General features: G+C 42.2%; 1 protein-coding gene across 4 annotated transcripts in view; it reads left to right on the top strand.

Annotated features, from left to right (window-relative positions):
• The first annotated feature begins 13663 nt into the window (after positions 1-13663).
• NKTR (natural killer cell triggering receptor) overlaps positions 13664-15105 on the top strand; it is a 36169-nt gene continuing 34727 nt past the window's right edge. For all 4 annotated transcript variants that reach the window (XM_026041073.1, XM_026041071.1, XM_026041072.1 and 1 more), the window contains exons 1-2: positions 13664-13690; positions 14546-14622. In XM_026041073.1, coding sequence (XP_025896858.1) covers positions 14565-14622 — 58 coding nt within the window. In that variant the 5' untranslated portion in view covers positions 13664-13690; positions 14546-14564. The remainder of the gene's footprint in view (positions 13691-14545; positions 14623-15105) is intronic.

The raw sequence follows: 15105 nt of genomic DNA, 5'->3' as shown, positions 1-15105 counted from the left end.
CACAAATCCTGCTGTTCCGTTTGCCCCAAGATAAACATTTGTGAATTATCCAAGTACCAGCGCAGAGTTCTGGTTAAAAAAGAAAGGTTTTCTCTGACGTGAAAGGGAAGACACTCATTACACCCTTGACAAGCCCTTATTTAGGGTTTGTGGCTGTATCTAGTCTGTGATAACAGTGAAGCTAAACCACTGTTGTGCACATTAGGTGTGCAGATAGCAATTCCGAACCTTTTGAAACATGGCAAAGTTATGTGTAAGATTCAAACCTTTTAAACATGTTAAATTTTACATGTGTCGTGCAGCCACAGCTTTGGTGAAATTATGTTTTAGCAGAGTAGTCATTTTCTGCATGTGGATTTTATGTCTTCCTTGATATACTGGCTCATGAAATTGCTCTGATAATGCCTGACAAGTCAAGGTACTTCGAGGTTGTAGTTTGTAACTGGGGTGTCTTCTGTAGTACCCGCATTTCTCTCCTGTCACATATTTGTCACCCTCTTCCCAGAGTCATGAGAAACATTAAACATTTTGCTTCGCTGACATCAGTGTAAGACACTGGCTAAGTGCTACATTCAGATATGTATAAATACACAGAAAAGCCATTTTCAGAGTCACAGTATAATGCTCACTTCATTCCTGGGACATTCCTAGGACATTCCTGATAGGGGAACCTAAGAAGCAAAGTCTTAAATTTTCATTTTCGAGGGATTTCGAAAGTAGGCTTGTTAACTTTGGAAATAGCTTATTTATTATTGTAGCAGGCGCAAAAGCCTTCTGTTTGCTCTACATTATTGTAGAGGAACATAATATAGTTTGTAATCTAAATCCTCAATTCTGTGAGCATTTGCTGAATGCCTGCAAGGCTTGTTTGGCTACACTTGCTGAACCGAATGCATCTCATCGCATGTATTTACAAAATACGATGTTGGCCCATATAAACATTTACAGAAAGGAGGTTTGTTTTGAGCATTGTGTGACAAAAGGGGTCGATAAACTTTCTTTTAATTTACAGGGATACTGATTTGGGCTGAATGCCCAACTAGCCCAGGGCCCTGCTTCCAACAGAGCCCATAAGCTGATGCGAAGGAAGGAAGAACTGGTGCTTTCACCACCAACTACTCTTCTAGTCTCCAACTATTTTCATCTGAGTTTCCTGACTATGATGTGTTTTGAGGTTGTTTGTTTGTTTGTTTGGGTTTGCTTGCTTAGTCATGCTCACTTGATTTCACATCCAAATTCCTGTCTAATCTCTCTTTTAACTCAAGAAGACTTCAGCTTTTTGCATCCTCTGTATCTGGCAAGGACTTCTACAGTTCAACTACTTGTAACAGGGAGAACCACCTCTTTTTCTCTGCCTTTGAAGTGTTCAAATACACACTGCCTTTCTTGCATATACTTTTTTGAGCATTTTTTCTATTTACCCTGAGTTTCTCATGTGTCTTTCCCATGTTGCCATGACTTACATACAGATTATTTCCATAGCTCCTGCACAGCTATGCAGGACAACCTGCTTCACAACCTAAATATATTCCCTCAAGAACAACCATCACCTGGCAGACTCATCCTATAGATCCAACCTCGTCTCATTTTTTATTGCTTGTAGCAAACAATCCAAAGTGAGTTACAGTGAACTTTGAAAGACATTAATTAAATTACCATGCAAATATGACACATCAAACCCCATGGTTCAAAATTGAACAGTTCATAGAAAATACTAACTGGATGCAATACAGCTTGGGGTCATACCCGAAAGGGCAACTTGTTAGTTCTCATTGCAAGAATGCTTTATTCTTACACTACCAAACATTTGGGGAGATTTCACATTGAATTCACCCCAAGTCAAACTTGATATTTTTATCAATATTTTTATCAGCAGAGAACTGTATGTTCTTTGACTTTTAAAACCCTGAATACTACTAGCAATAACCCAGTTGTGACTTCGGCTAAAAGTAGGCCCATCATCACAGCTTCACTCGGTACATCATTTGTGGCAAGAACTGAAGGATACAGTGCCTCTGCAAAATGAATTAATAATCATTTATACATATATCTATATTGACAAAGAATCATTCTGTTTTAACAGTTTTTTAAACAAGCGGGGTGGGAACAAGTCTTAATAGATTTTAAACGCAGCCCTGAAGCCAAGAGCTGGAGGGTTCCTGGGAGGTGGCATTAGGCAGGACTTCTCAAAACTCCTTCTCATGATGGTTTTCACACCAGCTTGATCCAAGTTTACAACTGTGCTGCATCAGGGCCAACATCCATCATGGGCAGCTATGAGGTGTAGAGAAGGTTGCAGAACCTATTGGTGCACTCAGGACTCTGAGAGTCACCTCCTGTCCCACCAGAGGTTGTCCCCACATTTTGCAAATGTCATCTGAGAAGAAGTCCATGTGAAATGCTCAGGCCCTCAGTCGAGGAGGATCTTCATGTCTGCAGCCCTGCATTAATGAGATGAAGCTTCCTCTAGACAAGGACAGGCGGGGGATGAACCTGCATGCCAGGCTCTACTGAAATTCTCCAAGAGATGCCAATTTAGGGTGCAGCAAAGTCCAGATGTGCCCAAAGGCCCCTTCCTTTCCTAGGATCAAGCTCGTGGCACTGTCCTGCAGGCAGTGACAGTGTTCCCATGTCCCTCGACTTTGTCCGCATTGTACCTGTCTGGAGTGTCTCCAGTGGCTGGGGTAGAGGCATGGACCTGGCAATGGAGGCAAGAGCAGGTTATATAGCTTATTGGTGCACTCAAGGTCCTGTCAGCAACCTCCTCTTTTTATTACATCCTCTTGCCATGGTGTATGAACATTTAATACCAGATGCTTGGGCCAATACACTTGGAAGATGCCAGGGAGATAAGAGAGGCTGTGAAGGAGGTGGTTGTGGCTGTTTTTATTGACTCAAAGGGGTTTCCTACCCTGCCTGTTTCCTCTGCCTCTTTTGCGTAAGTCACAGGAACTTCAGGCTTCTCAAAATACATTTGTTTAATGTGGGAGAGCTGTTTCTTGAGAACGGACAGCACATTCAGCTCTGGGTTAGGACAGCTTTTCCCTGAAGAGCCATCATTCCCCCTCCTTCTTAGGCATCGTCAGGAGATCCTTTACAAACACAGGCATTTATTTTGGCCCTGCTTAATTTATTGGTCTAAATATAGGCATTTAATTGGTAAGTCTGTTGGGTAAGTACACAGGTATTTTTTCTGCAGGACTTGCCTCTAAAATAGTCCTGCGTATTTTAATTTTCTCCTCGGATTCCCTGCTCAGGACGGGACAGTTTTATATATCTGCAAGTCACTGACTTTCTCGGCTCCCCTTTGAATGACAAGTTATCAGGCTCTACGGAGGAGTAACTGGGGAAAAATCCAAGTACAAATGAGGTCAGACTGCATAATTGCCTAGCCCTTTCTAGCCCTAAATATCTACAGATTTAAAGTGCTGGTGCTTCTCCATTTGTCCATACTTACTTGTCTGACTTCTGCTGCTCGATCACTCTGGCTCTGCAGGAGATCCCACTTTTGCTTTTGTTCCAGTAGGCAATAAAGCAGCATTTAAATAGAGGGAGCCAATGACCTTGTTTCCCAGGCATCTCACTGTGCCCTGTGGCACTGTTAGACACCCGATAAAGAAACCCTGTGCTTGATGAGTGCTTTTGCCTGCCATCTCCAAGCCAGAAATAATATTTCAATTTTACAGCCTCTGTTTCATTTGTTAACCCCTTCCCCGTCTGGATTTGGGGCATTTTCTCCCTCCTGCTCTCCAAGAATATGCAAATTGGAGGTTATATTTGCCTAATAAGCAGCAGGCAAATAGGCAGTTTTACATGCACAAAGAACCTTTTTTTTTCCCCTGAGGATTTCTAGGATTAGCCTATTAGAGAAAAAAAAAACCATTATCCATCATGTAAATCTACCTTGACCCTGATTGTAGCAGTCATGCCATGCACAAGAAAGAACTGCAAACTAGAAAAAAAAAATGAAAAAAATGCTATGGCCAATTTTAATTATAGGAGGATTTAAGTGAAAAGCCTCCGCTGGGAACAACAGAGCTGATATCCCTTCTTCTGTGGCTCTCTTGGGTTGCCATATTACATTGAAAGCCACATTTATGTATGATTTTCCAGTTCTGTTACAGACAGTCTAAAAATTAGGGAGTTCTTAATCTGGTAGGTGAGAGGAGAGTTTGCATAGCTTATTCTTTCCCTTGATTTTACCATGACTTGTGAATTACCTGGTGTTTCGATTAAGATTCAATGGCAATCTGGGGAAATCTCACCTTTCTTTCTAAAACCAAACGCTAAGGTCTCGCAGTGGGAGAGTAGAGCAAAACTGTGAATGCTGAAAAGCTGAAAGTGAGCCAAGCTTCTTTGCTTTAAAAAGCACATAGATTGTAATTCAGTTTTAGGATTACCAGGGGCCTTGTGAGGAGAGGAGCGTCTTGGAGAGGCTGGTGTCACTTATGCACATTGGGAGTGGTGCATCAGGAGAAAGTGAGTCATCTCCTACCCATCTTAAACCTTGGCTGATGGGGAAAGGAGCAGACTTACATCAGGTTTGGAGTGACTTATCACCGTAAAGTCGTGTTAAATAAGTCAGTGCCTGGGAAATATGCACTGCACCATAGCAGTGGTTAAATCACTCATAAATATAATTAGGGGGAAAAAAACACCTCAGTTTGGAAATTATGTTGGTCTCTATCATTTTCTTTCAAATGTTCTGTCATTTAGCATCAGTACTTCACTGAATGATTTCTGCCAAAATTGTGTGTAGTATCAGGAATCTGAATCTGAGCAGAAAGTGGAACTCAAATCCTGTTTCGGCCCCAGGTCAGACCTGATCAAGAAGGCTCTTTCCTGAGTGATACCCACACATCATTTGCACATTGCAGAAATATTTATGTGGATGAGGAGAAGGATATTTTGTGAGCATTAGGCAGGGAAAATATGTGGCCAGGTAGCCACATTCATACAGATCTGGTAGCCCACGACCCATGCACATATATGGATTTTCCATGAATTAGGAGGCCAGTTAGGATAAATAGGAAGATTCACAAAAGCTGCCTGATCAGTGAAACCCAAACTCTGAAATGATTTAAATTTTGTTTCCTCTGCCTTTATCCAAAAGTCTAAAGTAGATTTTCACCAGAAAATAATGTCTGTGCTTATAGTGTTTGTCCTAGAAACCTTCCTTCTAGAGTGCAGCTCATCCGGCCATGACCCTGCAAGAGTCACGTTATGACTAACCAAAACTAACTACCCTAGCTCAGTTTTAGAACCTCACATGTCAACAGCATTTGTAACAGTCTGCAAAACTGCAAACGATAGGCTCCAGTGCTGGAAAAAAAATATATTCGGGAAGCGTGATCAAATGGAAAGAGAACAAAACAAAGCATGAGCCTCAGGGAAATAAGAACCGGCTGGACCCACTGCATACATTGTTTGCTGTAAATAATACGGTGCACACTGACTTTTGCAATCACTGCAATTACTGTATGACTGCCCTAAATCCTCACACTCTCTCTGGAGACTCTCTGTGTTGCGTATGATTTTTCACTGCTGTTTCTCTGAGGTGCTCATTCCCCGGCAGTGTCACTTTGGTGCTCGTTATCATCCTGTTTTTCTCTTCATTTCCCTATATTTGGGACAACATTAAAGGTACCAATGATATTCCCTGGCTCATTTCTTTTAACCAGACCTCGGTGTGTCCAATGCTTGGGTCAGAAATTATACTCAGAACCAGTTTCTACTGTTTTCTAGTAGAAAATTAGGGCAAAAAACCCAGTTTTCTACCTTGATTTGGCCAGCTTTACAAATGTTGGCTACTGGTACTGAATACTGAAGCTCAATTACAGGATGTAGAAGAAACATTTTCTATTGCAGTCAAGACCTAAAAGCTAGAAGTCTATAGCGGTTTTTAGATCAGCATATCCTCTTTTAGATCAGCTTCTAAGAGATTTTTGTGGTCTTTTATCACAGGCAGAACATTAATTAGGTAATTTCAAGCTAGATATTTTCCCCTTTAAGTCTTTGCTCATTAAGTCTCTTTTTTTCTACCCCATCCTTGACATAGATAAATGTTTCTGCTCCTAGAAGGTGCCTGAAGGAACTCAGTGCAACCATTGCCATGGGAAAATACTATAGTTTCGTAGCTTTAAAGCCACTGAGTCCACCCTCAACATTTGTGCAACCTATATTTTTATAGACCGTGATTTATGTTTACAGATAATCTGTGATTATGTCACTCCTTCATCTACCCAGCTACCTGAACACTTACAGATCTGACTGTTCAGGGAGAGTCTTGTCTGACAGTAATTACTGTATGGCTGGATTTTCTCATGTTCTGTTCCTTAAGTCACCATTAATACTTCATTTATTTCTGTGGCGAAAAGCTTAGTTATTCATTATTACCCTTACAAAGGCCAGGCAGTTCTTCCAGATAAATGCTTGACAAATCCGCGCACCAAGTCTAAAAGTAATAGGGTGTAGAAGAACATAACACAACTAATTTATTGATTTATAATCCTTCAGAAGAGCAACATTTATCTTTATTTGACTGACAGAATCACAGAAGTCTCTCAGGACACCTTTGCCAAGCGGTTGGCAGAGACTTCCATGTGACACCTCTGTGGTTTGGAGTCATCCTACCTGACCCTAAATTACATCAGGCACCAAGTTTGGGGAGGTTCCTGTGTTTCCCTTCACTGCTGGCTGCTGCCTGTAGCCCTGATCCTGCTCTCTCCTCCTTCACTCCCAGATGTACAAACTACTCCCCTTCTTTTTTGTTTCTGTTTTGGGCTTTTCTTTGGCTGGGATAGCTTTCTGCTGACTTAGCAGGAGGAGCTTGTTTTTCAAGGCCAGATAAATGGCATAGGCAGAGCACGAGAAGAGGTAGGAGGTTGTGACGGGGGTGCTGGTGACTGTGAAAGGAGGCAGGACCTCCACATTTGCTAGCACAGAGTCTCCAGAGGGGCTCAGGCTGTTTTGGGAAACCTCACTAGTAGGTGATTACTGCAGTAGGGGATTAAGGCATTAAGGCAGGAAGAGCCATTTTATTTATATGTTTATATTCTGGTTTTATGTTAAGCTCCTGCCCTATTATAAGACAAATTGTTCTTATGCAGAGACAAAAATAGTGTGTTCTCTAGATCACACTGACAGTTTGATATATCTCCCTATCTACTAAGATCTTTTAGTATCAAATCAAGTGCTGTCGAAGCTTCTGAACTCCCAGCACAAATATTTTGCTGTTGTTGCAGAACAGAGAAATTATCATTCCCAAACAGATCAATGCCAGATCCTGTCTCTGCCCATGGTCAGTGCTGAATCTTTCAGAAGACATAGATATAAAATAGATATAAATCCTCTTCTACTAACCTTCGCTCTCCATAAGTGCACACAATGCACTTAATTGTTCAGCCCAGAAAAAGGGTGTCTTCCTGGCTCTAGATGATCATAATTGTGTTATAGCTTTATTTATATCAACATGAACATTAATCTTGATGGTTATTGCTAGTACTGTAGCCAAAGACTGCATGCTTTATTACTGCTAGTTTAGGGTAGTCTAAACTCACTGTAAATCAAGGACAATCAAATACTGGCAATCTCTCATTCCCCAATAATTTAATCCTGTACAATGCCTCGACTTCTGTTTCGGAGGAACTCCCTGCTTGAACCCAACCCTCTCTTTTATCCCAAGGATGAAATTCCCATTCTCCATGAGCCAGAATTTCTGTGTCCTCTTCTGGACACAGTTACTGGGATTGAACATCCTTTCCTCAATGTCAGGAGCTGATAATCACTCACTTCTGCATTTTCTCTTTTCTACTGGGAATTACACACCTCCCTGAAGCCATTAATCTGCTAAACACTCAAGCCACTTCCTTATCAGCACTGTCCTTGGTATCTTTTATCATGGTGCAAAGGAGCCTCAGGCACAGATTTTCAGTTTAAAACCATCCCAAAGTGCTGTCTGACTAATAATCCATAATGCAGTCTGACCTCTTAGTTCATTGACAGCACTATGTTTTACCCAGTTACCTTTGTGTTATAACGTGAATTGTTTATTTTTGTTGTGTTGTCAGATGTCTGGATGTGGAGATACCTGAGCTGGCTTTGTGCAGGGTCAGTTTGGATTCAAGATTTGCCTGGCATCATAGCTGATTTATTCGCCCTCCTGCTGTGTTGGCAAACACGATGCAGAGACATCCAGAGTGTCCGAGCTAGAACTAATCAGCTCCCAAGTACTCGAGCTGCCTCAGTTTAAAGCATTCCTTGTATTGGGCCGCTTAGCAGGGTGTTCTCGGATGATGCTTGATGAGAACATTGAGTTGGAGATATGAAGTCTTTACTGCTAAGGTAAAAAGGTAAATTTAAACATTAGACCAAAAAAAAAAAAAAAGAAAAAGAAAAAAGGATAAAAGGAATCACAATGTCATTTTCCCTCAGAAAGGTATTTTTTAGTTATTAGAATCAGAATGATCCTGGAGATACTAAATTTCATTGCAAACTGCTTAAAGGGATGCAGACCCACGTAGACACGGTCCTGCTTTGCCCTTGACTGTATTTTGCTGAGTGGCAAATTCACCAATGATCCAGACGCCTCTGTGGTTGTGCTGCCTCCTTGCCACTCTTTTCACTACTGCCAATCACAGAACTGTCCCTGATCAATGCAGGGATTAACACCAGGTCCTGCAGGCTGCACTGCAGTCCCCACCAGCTGCCCTGTACTGTGGTGGACAATACAGGGACAATACAGGGACAGGGACAGGGACAATACAGATGGACAACATAACAATTACCACTTTATCACTGCTACTAATGAATACCTCTCCATTAAGGAATGTTGATGTGCTATTGCTAGAAAATCTTCGCCTAATGTACTTTCAAAACATATCTTTAGCTTAAGAACCCATAGATTTTTCTTAAGGGCTTTTGCATTTCTTATCTGGTGTCTGCACTTCTTAACTAATTATTACATTTTTTTACCTTTTTTTCTATCTGTGGATAACCATTTTTTATTTCTAATTCATACCTCAGCCTCACTTCTGACTAAGGCTTTTAGTCAAAATTGCCCTATTTCTGACACTGGGCTAAGACTGATAGGGGTTGTCAAATTATACACCAACCAAAAAGACGTTGATCTTCTTCCAGTACAAAAGCTCACGATTTAATGGACAAGACAACAGATTCAGAGAACCAGATGGTAGATGGCAAGAATGTAGTAACACAAACAGTCTGATTTTACTGTGAGAGTAAAAATTCCACTGTATTGAAGGGAAGGGAAGGGAAGGGAAGGGAAGGGAAGGGAAGGGAAGGGAAGGGAAGGGAAGGGAAGGGAAGGGAAGGGAAAAGTTTGCACTGGAGTTTAGATCAGGCCAAATATGATCTTCAGATACACACTATACATCAAAAGACATGGATTACTGATAAACATTATTGATCAAGAATCTAGAATTATCAAACCTTTCTCTACAAGCAGTTAAAACAGCAAGTAATGGAGATGCTTTTGCAAAATAATTTGGGACATATACTAATGATAGGAGCAAATAAGCAGTTATATGGATGGTAAGAGCCTAGAGTAAGGAATCTGCCTGGACCACTTGGGAGAATTAAACAGGCAAACACACTAACCAGAACTGTGTTTCCACTGGAATGTCCATCCAGCTTCTGGACCCACATTCTAGTCTTTTTGTCAGCGTTTGCTCCCTAAATGCTTTTTTCATGTTTGCACTGCTGCAATTTATGCCTTATCAGGCAGGCAGAATGAAAGTATTTAATTTATCCAGGCACCTGGAGAACCCATTTCAGCAGAGCCCGTAAAGTCTCGCAGACCTGACCCATCTCAGCACTCGCTGCCTGTATTTCTAGGCTCAGCAAGAGGCAGGCAGTGACCTGCAGACATCATTCCCATTTGAAGTCCCATATGTCATTTTATTTGAAATACAGATGTCAATGCCTAAGGAAGCTATACATAAAGGGAAATACTCCACCCCATTAGGCAATCAACCACATAATGGATTAATAACTGGCTTGTATTTGTGTCACGCTGGGACAGCCACTAAAAAATTCTGTTTACTGCCTGGAGAGCAGATGGCTCCACCTACTCGTGCCAGGGATGGAAACGTTCCTCAGCTTTGGGGAAGGATGCGGGAGAGAGGTCAGTAATCCTTTAGGAAGTCTGTTATATTTAAGGAATTAATTGATTTATGGTTCCCAGGAAATCCCTGGGGAAAGGAGAACTCTGACAGAAGCACAGGCAGTGTTTGCACAGGTGAGGTTGCAAATACCTTTATAAGCCAAGGACACCTGCATCCCCAAATCAATGCTCCTCTCCAGTAACAGCAAATCCGGGGACAAAGGTTTTGCCCGAGATGGGAATCTCTGCTGTGAGGCCTCTGTGGAAGCAGCTAAGAGTTTGTCAGAGAGCAAAGGAGAGAGATTCATTGGGGATCACTTAAAATACGCGTAACAAAAGTACTCTAATGTTTGACTTCTCTGCCCTGTCTCAATGAGGTTATTAATAGGATTGTTAGCATTTGAATAATAGTAAATATAATCTTCACTTTTACCTCATTTGAATAATAGTAAATATAATCTTTCTTCATTTTATCTAATGTTCATGTCCTGTTAAATGATTTCAAAGCATCTGGCTTTCTATTTCTATGAGCATGGCAACCCTTAAAACAGGCTTACGGGACCAGTCTTGACCTGGACCACAGTACTCAGGAGTAACCAAAGGGAAGCAATCTGGTACAGAGCCAAAATGGGAAATCTGTCCTCCAAGACAATTATTAATGCTACTTGGGCAGGGAAGGCACCTGAAGTCCTCAGTCTACTGATTTGCTTGCAACAGTCTCCTACCAACAGGTCCCAGTTTACTCAGTCCTGTTTGAAGGCCCTCTATAAATGCCTGTTGTTTTAATACTTCCCTTAAAAACTCTAAATTCCTACAAACTCCTAAGATAGCAATGTTGTTTTATTTTATTTAAGTATCTTTTCAGTGTTTAAGTTTGCTTAATGGATAACTGCCTGGTAGCTTTTCACTATTAACTACTTGTTTGCTCAGCAGTGAGACTTTTTACCATTAAAGCCATTTTTCCAATTATTCTGCTCCACAATATTTATATATCAGGAAACAAAAAGGAAATAGTTTTGCATGACTGAACAGTCAGTTGAAGGAAGCACTTGAGGTGCTCATCTGCTCTTCAGTGGTAACAGAAGCTTTTTTAATGTAGCTGTAGAACTTCTGGGCTACTTATCTAGTGTCTTTTGATGTTCAGAATTACTGTGACCTTCATGAATAGAGTCAGCTCTTTTCTCAGTAGAATGACATTATATCTGTTCACATCCAATAAAATCTGTGCACAGAACAGCTAGAGAACGAGATTTTGAATAAGCAGTCATGGATTTATGTCATAGAAGTATTTTGAGCACCACCCCCTACTCGACACATCCCAGATAATGAAAGGCTATGTCAAAAATTCCTCCTCCTCCTTAAGTAACTGAAGTGCAGCCAAACCAAAAATTAGCCGAGAAACTTTCTTCAGCATTCAGGGAGCAGACTAGAAGAGTTTGGAGCACTTGGTCCTTAAGAGGATTATAGCTGAAAAATATTATGTAACTGCAATGGCCATACTTAAAATACTAAGTGAAATAAGTGAACAACTATTTATTGCTTGTAAAAAATGTTTTTCATTTTAGATTCAGGCTTTATGTATGAATTTCCCCAAAACACTCTAAATACTTTCTTTTGTATAAAGAGTAATTATATTCTAAAAAATTTTTGGACAATTGGGGAAATAAGACCTAGGTCTCAAAATAGAGTTTTACCCTAATGTGCACAGAACTTCTGCACCCTTTTGCTTTTCAAGGTATGTACACGCTATCTCAGAGAAGAAACTTCAAACCAAGGTTTGCCAGGGTGACTTCTTGAGCATAAATTGTACAAGGAAGAAAACTCCAAAGCTAGAATGCTAGGTAGAATAAAAGAAGTTAGATATGTTGATCTTAGTGCATGTAAAAGTGGGGAAATTTGGGGGAAAGTCTTGTGAAATTTTAGCCTAATGGGGGTTGTTTGACAAATCTGTGGCACATCAAAAACTAGTATCACACAGAAGGGCTTATTCAGCTTTACCATGCAGACTTTAATCCCCCTCCAACAGCCTACATCTATAGTCACTGCAATCAATGGGGACTTTGTCATTGCTCTCAATGGGCACAGGATGTTACCAGAGCAGCATCTGCAGTAGCTCTTGGACAGGAACACTGTGAAAAAATCATTATTTGTAACCAGGATATACTTTTCATGTTTTAAAAGACTGGACTTGAATGTGCTTTGAAAGTTTTTTTTTTCTTTACCAAGCACCACATTTATTAGCTTTAGGCATAGAGGTGATCTCAAAAGCTTATCTCCAAGAGGACCAGAACTTCTAATTTGCTTCTTTGTTAAAATAATCAGGGATTGAAATGAATTTTTCTTTTTAATTTTCTTTTCTTTTAATCTTTGCTCCTTGCATGGGAAGCAAGTAGTGCATTTCCAAGCCTTTCTATGTGCTTTGCTAACGTCTTTGTCCATCTGCCTATAGGAAACACTCACTTTCCGAAAACAGAAAAGCAAGAAACTCCAGGTTAGTGGTTTAGTTTAGCTTGAGAAAAGAAAAATAAACAAACAAAACAGAACAAAGCCCAACCATATGATTTTCTTTTTTTTGCTTAAGAGGATTAGAGAAATTAAGGACACTTGGTTCCAAAGTGTACCTATCTGGAAAAGAATTCCTATGAAATGCACTTAATTTCTCCATGTCTGTATAGGTGAATATGATGCATGATTTTAAGCTGCTGGATATTCACAGTGTGATTCACTCTGGAAAGAGCGGTAGGCTCAAGCTGAGCTGAAGCATTATGAGTTGAATCAACACGCTGGCAACCTCCTACCTGAACAGGTCGACGCTTTGCTGACTACTAAACCTTAAGCACTTCCACGTTCTGGGATGGTTCAGTACCCCAAACCCAGAGAAATAACTCGCTATCATAATTTAATCTTCTGCAGCCCTTCCTGATGCTGGCTAAAGGAAACATGATGAGGCTAGGATGGCAAATACAGCTGATAGTGGGGTTATGTGCTAGAATGGGTATAAAACTAAACACATGCTGAAATTTGGGGATTTTCATGGTCACACATAGGACTTTGCCTCAACGCAGCCACAGCAGCTCTGCCTTCCCACCTGGTGTGGGCACAGCAAGAGATACAGGAACACTTCAGGTGGCCTTGTTTTCCTTCTGAAAGAAATGTGTGTGTGTATATATATATATATGTATGTATGTATACATATCAAAGCTAAGTCCTGGAGAACACACTGTGGTAAACGTTTTCAAACACAAAACACAGTGTTAGTGTTCACACAAGTATTTCCCCGCTCAAACCAGGGAGGGAGAGAGAACCCCCCGCGAAACTGCCTGGGTTTTCCTGAAGAGAAAAGCGGAGCTCCGTGTCCAGCGGGTGAGGGAGGCCGGAGGAGGGATGCTCCCCACCAAGGCGACACGCTGGCTCCTCCCGGTGCCGCTCGCTCCAGCCCGTCCCCTCCTGCTGCCGCCATGGCGAGCGGGCGCTGAGGAGGGAGGCGGCTCCCGCCGCAGCCGAGGCCGGGGGGGATCCTTGTCCCCATCGCACAGACGACAACCCCTCGCGCGGGCTCCCCCAAAGGTGCCACAGGGAGAAGCCGCCGCTCCCGCCGCTTTTACCTCACGGCGGCCGTTGGCCGCGAGGCGGCGGGAAAGGGCGGCGGGCGTGGGGGATGGGCGGGGCGGGAAGGAGGACGGGGCGGTTAATGGCGCCCGCGGCCGGCGGCGCCTCCTCGCGGGGCGGAGGAGGGGAGAGGGCGGGCGGCAGTGGCCGAGCGCGGGGCCGGGGGGAAGGAGAGCGAACAAAGCGCCCGAGCTGCCAGGTGAGGCCGCGGCCCCGGCGGGAGCGCGGGCAACGCTAAAGGGCGCCCCGTTCCTCCCCCTCTTCCCCTCCCTCTATATTTATATCTTTCATTAAGGAGATAAATTCTCCTTAGGGAGCCTGGGAGGGAGACTCGCTGTTGCAGCCAAGTTTCGGGGGTGTCGCCCGGTCCCTGGGGGCCGGTCAGAGGCAACGCGGCATCGGGGGGAGCCTCTGGGAGCAGCAGCGGTTTTTTTTTATTACTATTTTTAACATTTTCTTTCTCCGCTAGTGTTTGGCCACTGGTGGGAGGGAAAGCTCTGTTTGGAGCGAGAAGGTATATGCATTAAAAAAATAAAAATTAGTTTCTCAACAACGCCTGTATTTTATTTTATTTTATTTTATTTTATTTTATTTTAATGCTTTGCAAGGGTGTACACTACCTTTCTTCTTCTTTCTACCCTCTTCCCCCTCCCCCCCCCTCTTTTTTTTCTCCTTTCTATTTTTCCTCCCTGGAGCACGCTGATGTTGGTAGTTCCAGCCCCTTGGTTTGGGTGTGAAACACGATGATTTCGGGGGGTCGTGTGTTGAAAACGCTTTAATTCCCGCCTGTGCTGAGTGTTTTGTGTCTCCCAGGCGCTGAGGGAGCGTGGCCATGGGGGTGCAGGACCGGCCTCAGTGCTTCTTCGACGTCGAGATCAACCGGGAGCCAGGTGAGCTTGGCACCTCGCCTTCCATCCCTCATTTCATGGGCTTTTCTTGCCAATTAGCCCGGCTTTTCCCTGTTAATTTGGCCTTTGATTTCTATACACATACATGTTTTTTTTTCTTTTTTTTTTCCCCCCAAGTTAATGCATTTATTAGCTTGATACCCTTTATAACTTGATGTTGGCTGGGATAATGTACGCTTTTGTTTTCTCTTGAGATCAGTTTTTAATCGCTTCCTGAATAGGGGGTTCAGAAAAGCTAATTAATGTGGTTGTGAGCATTAAAAAAAAAAAAAAAAAAAAAAAAAAAATATAGTGTATTAAATTGTCTGGTTGCAGTATTATGTGTTGCGAGTTTACAGTTAAAGAAGACCAGAGTGAGTTATGAGGAAACTGGAGGTAACGATGCAGGGAGCATTTTTTAGAGTAATTGAATAGGAAAAGAGACTTGAGGAGGTCTTCTGGTATAAATCTCCTCCTCCTGCTTAA

This window comes from Nothoprocta perdicaria, unplaced genomic scaffold, assembly GCF_003342845.1.
Source record: "Nothoprocta perdicaria isolate Ctin4 unplaced genomic scaffold, notPer1 scaffold_277, whole genome shotgun sequence".
In the NCBI taxonomy this organism is placed as follows: domain Eukaryota; kingdom Metazoa; phylum Chordata; class Aves; order Tinamiformes; family Tinamidae; genus Nothoprocta; species Nothoprocta perdicaria.
This window is presented reverse-complemented; position numbering and strand designations above follow the sequence as displayed.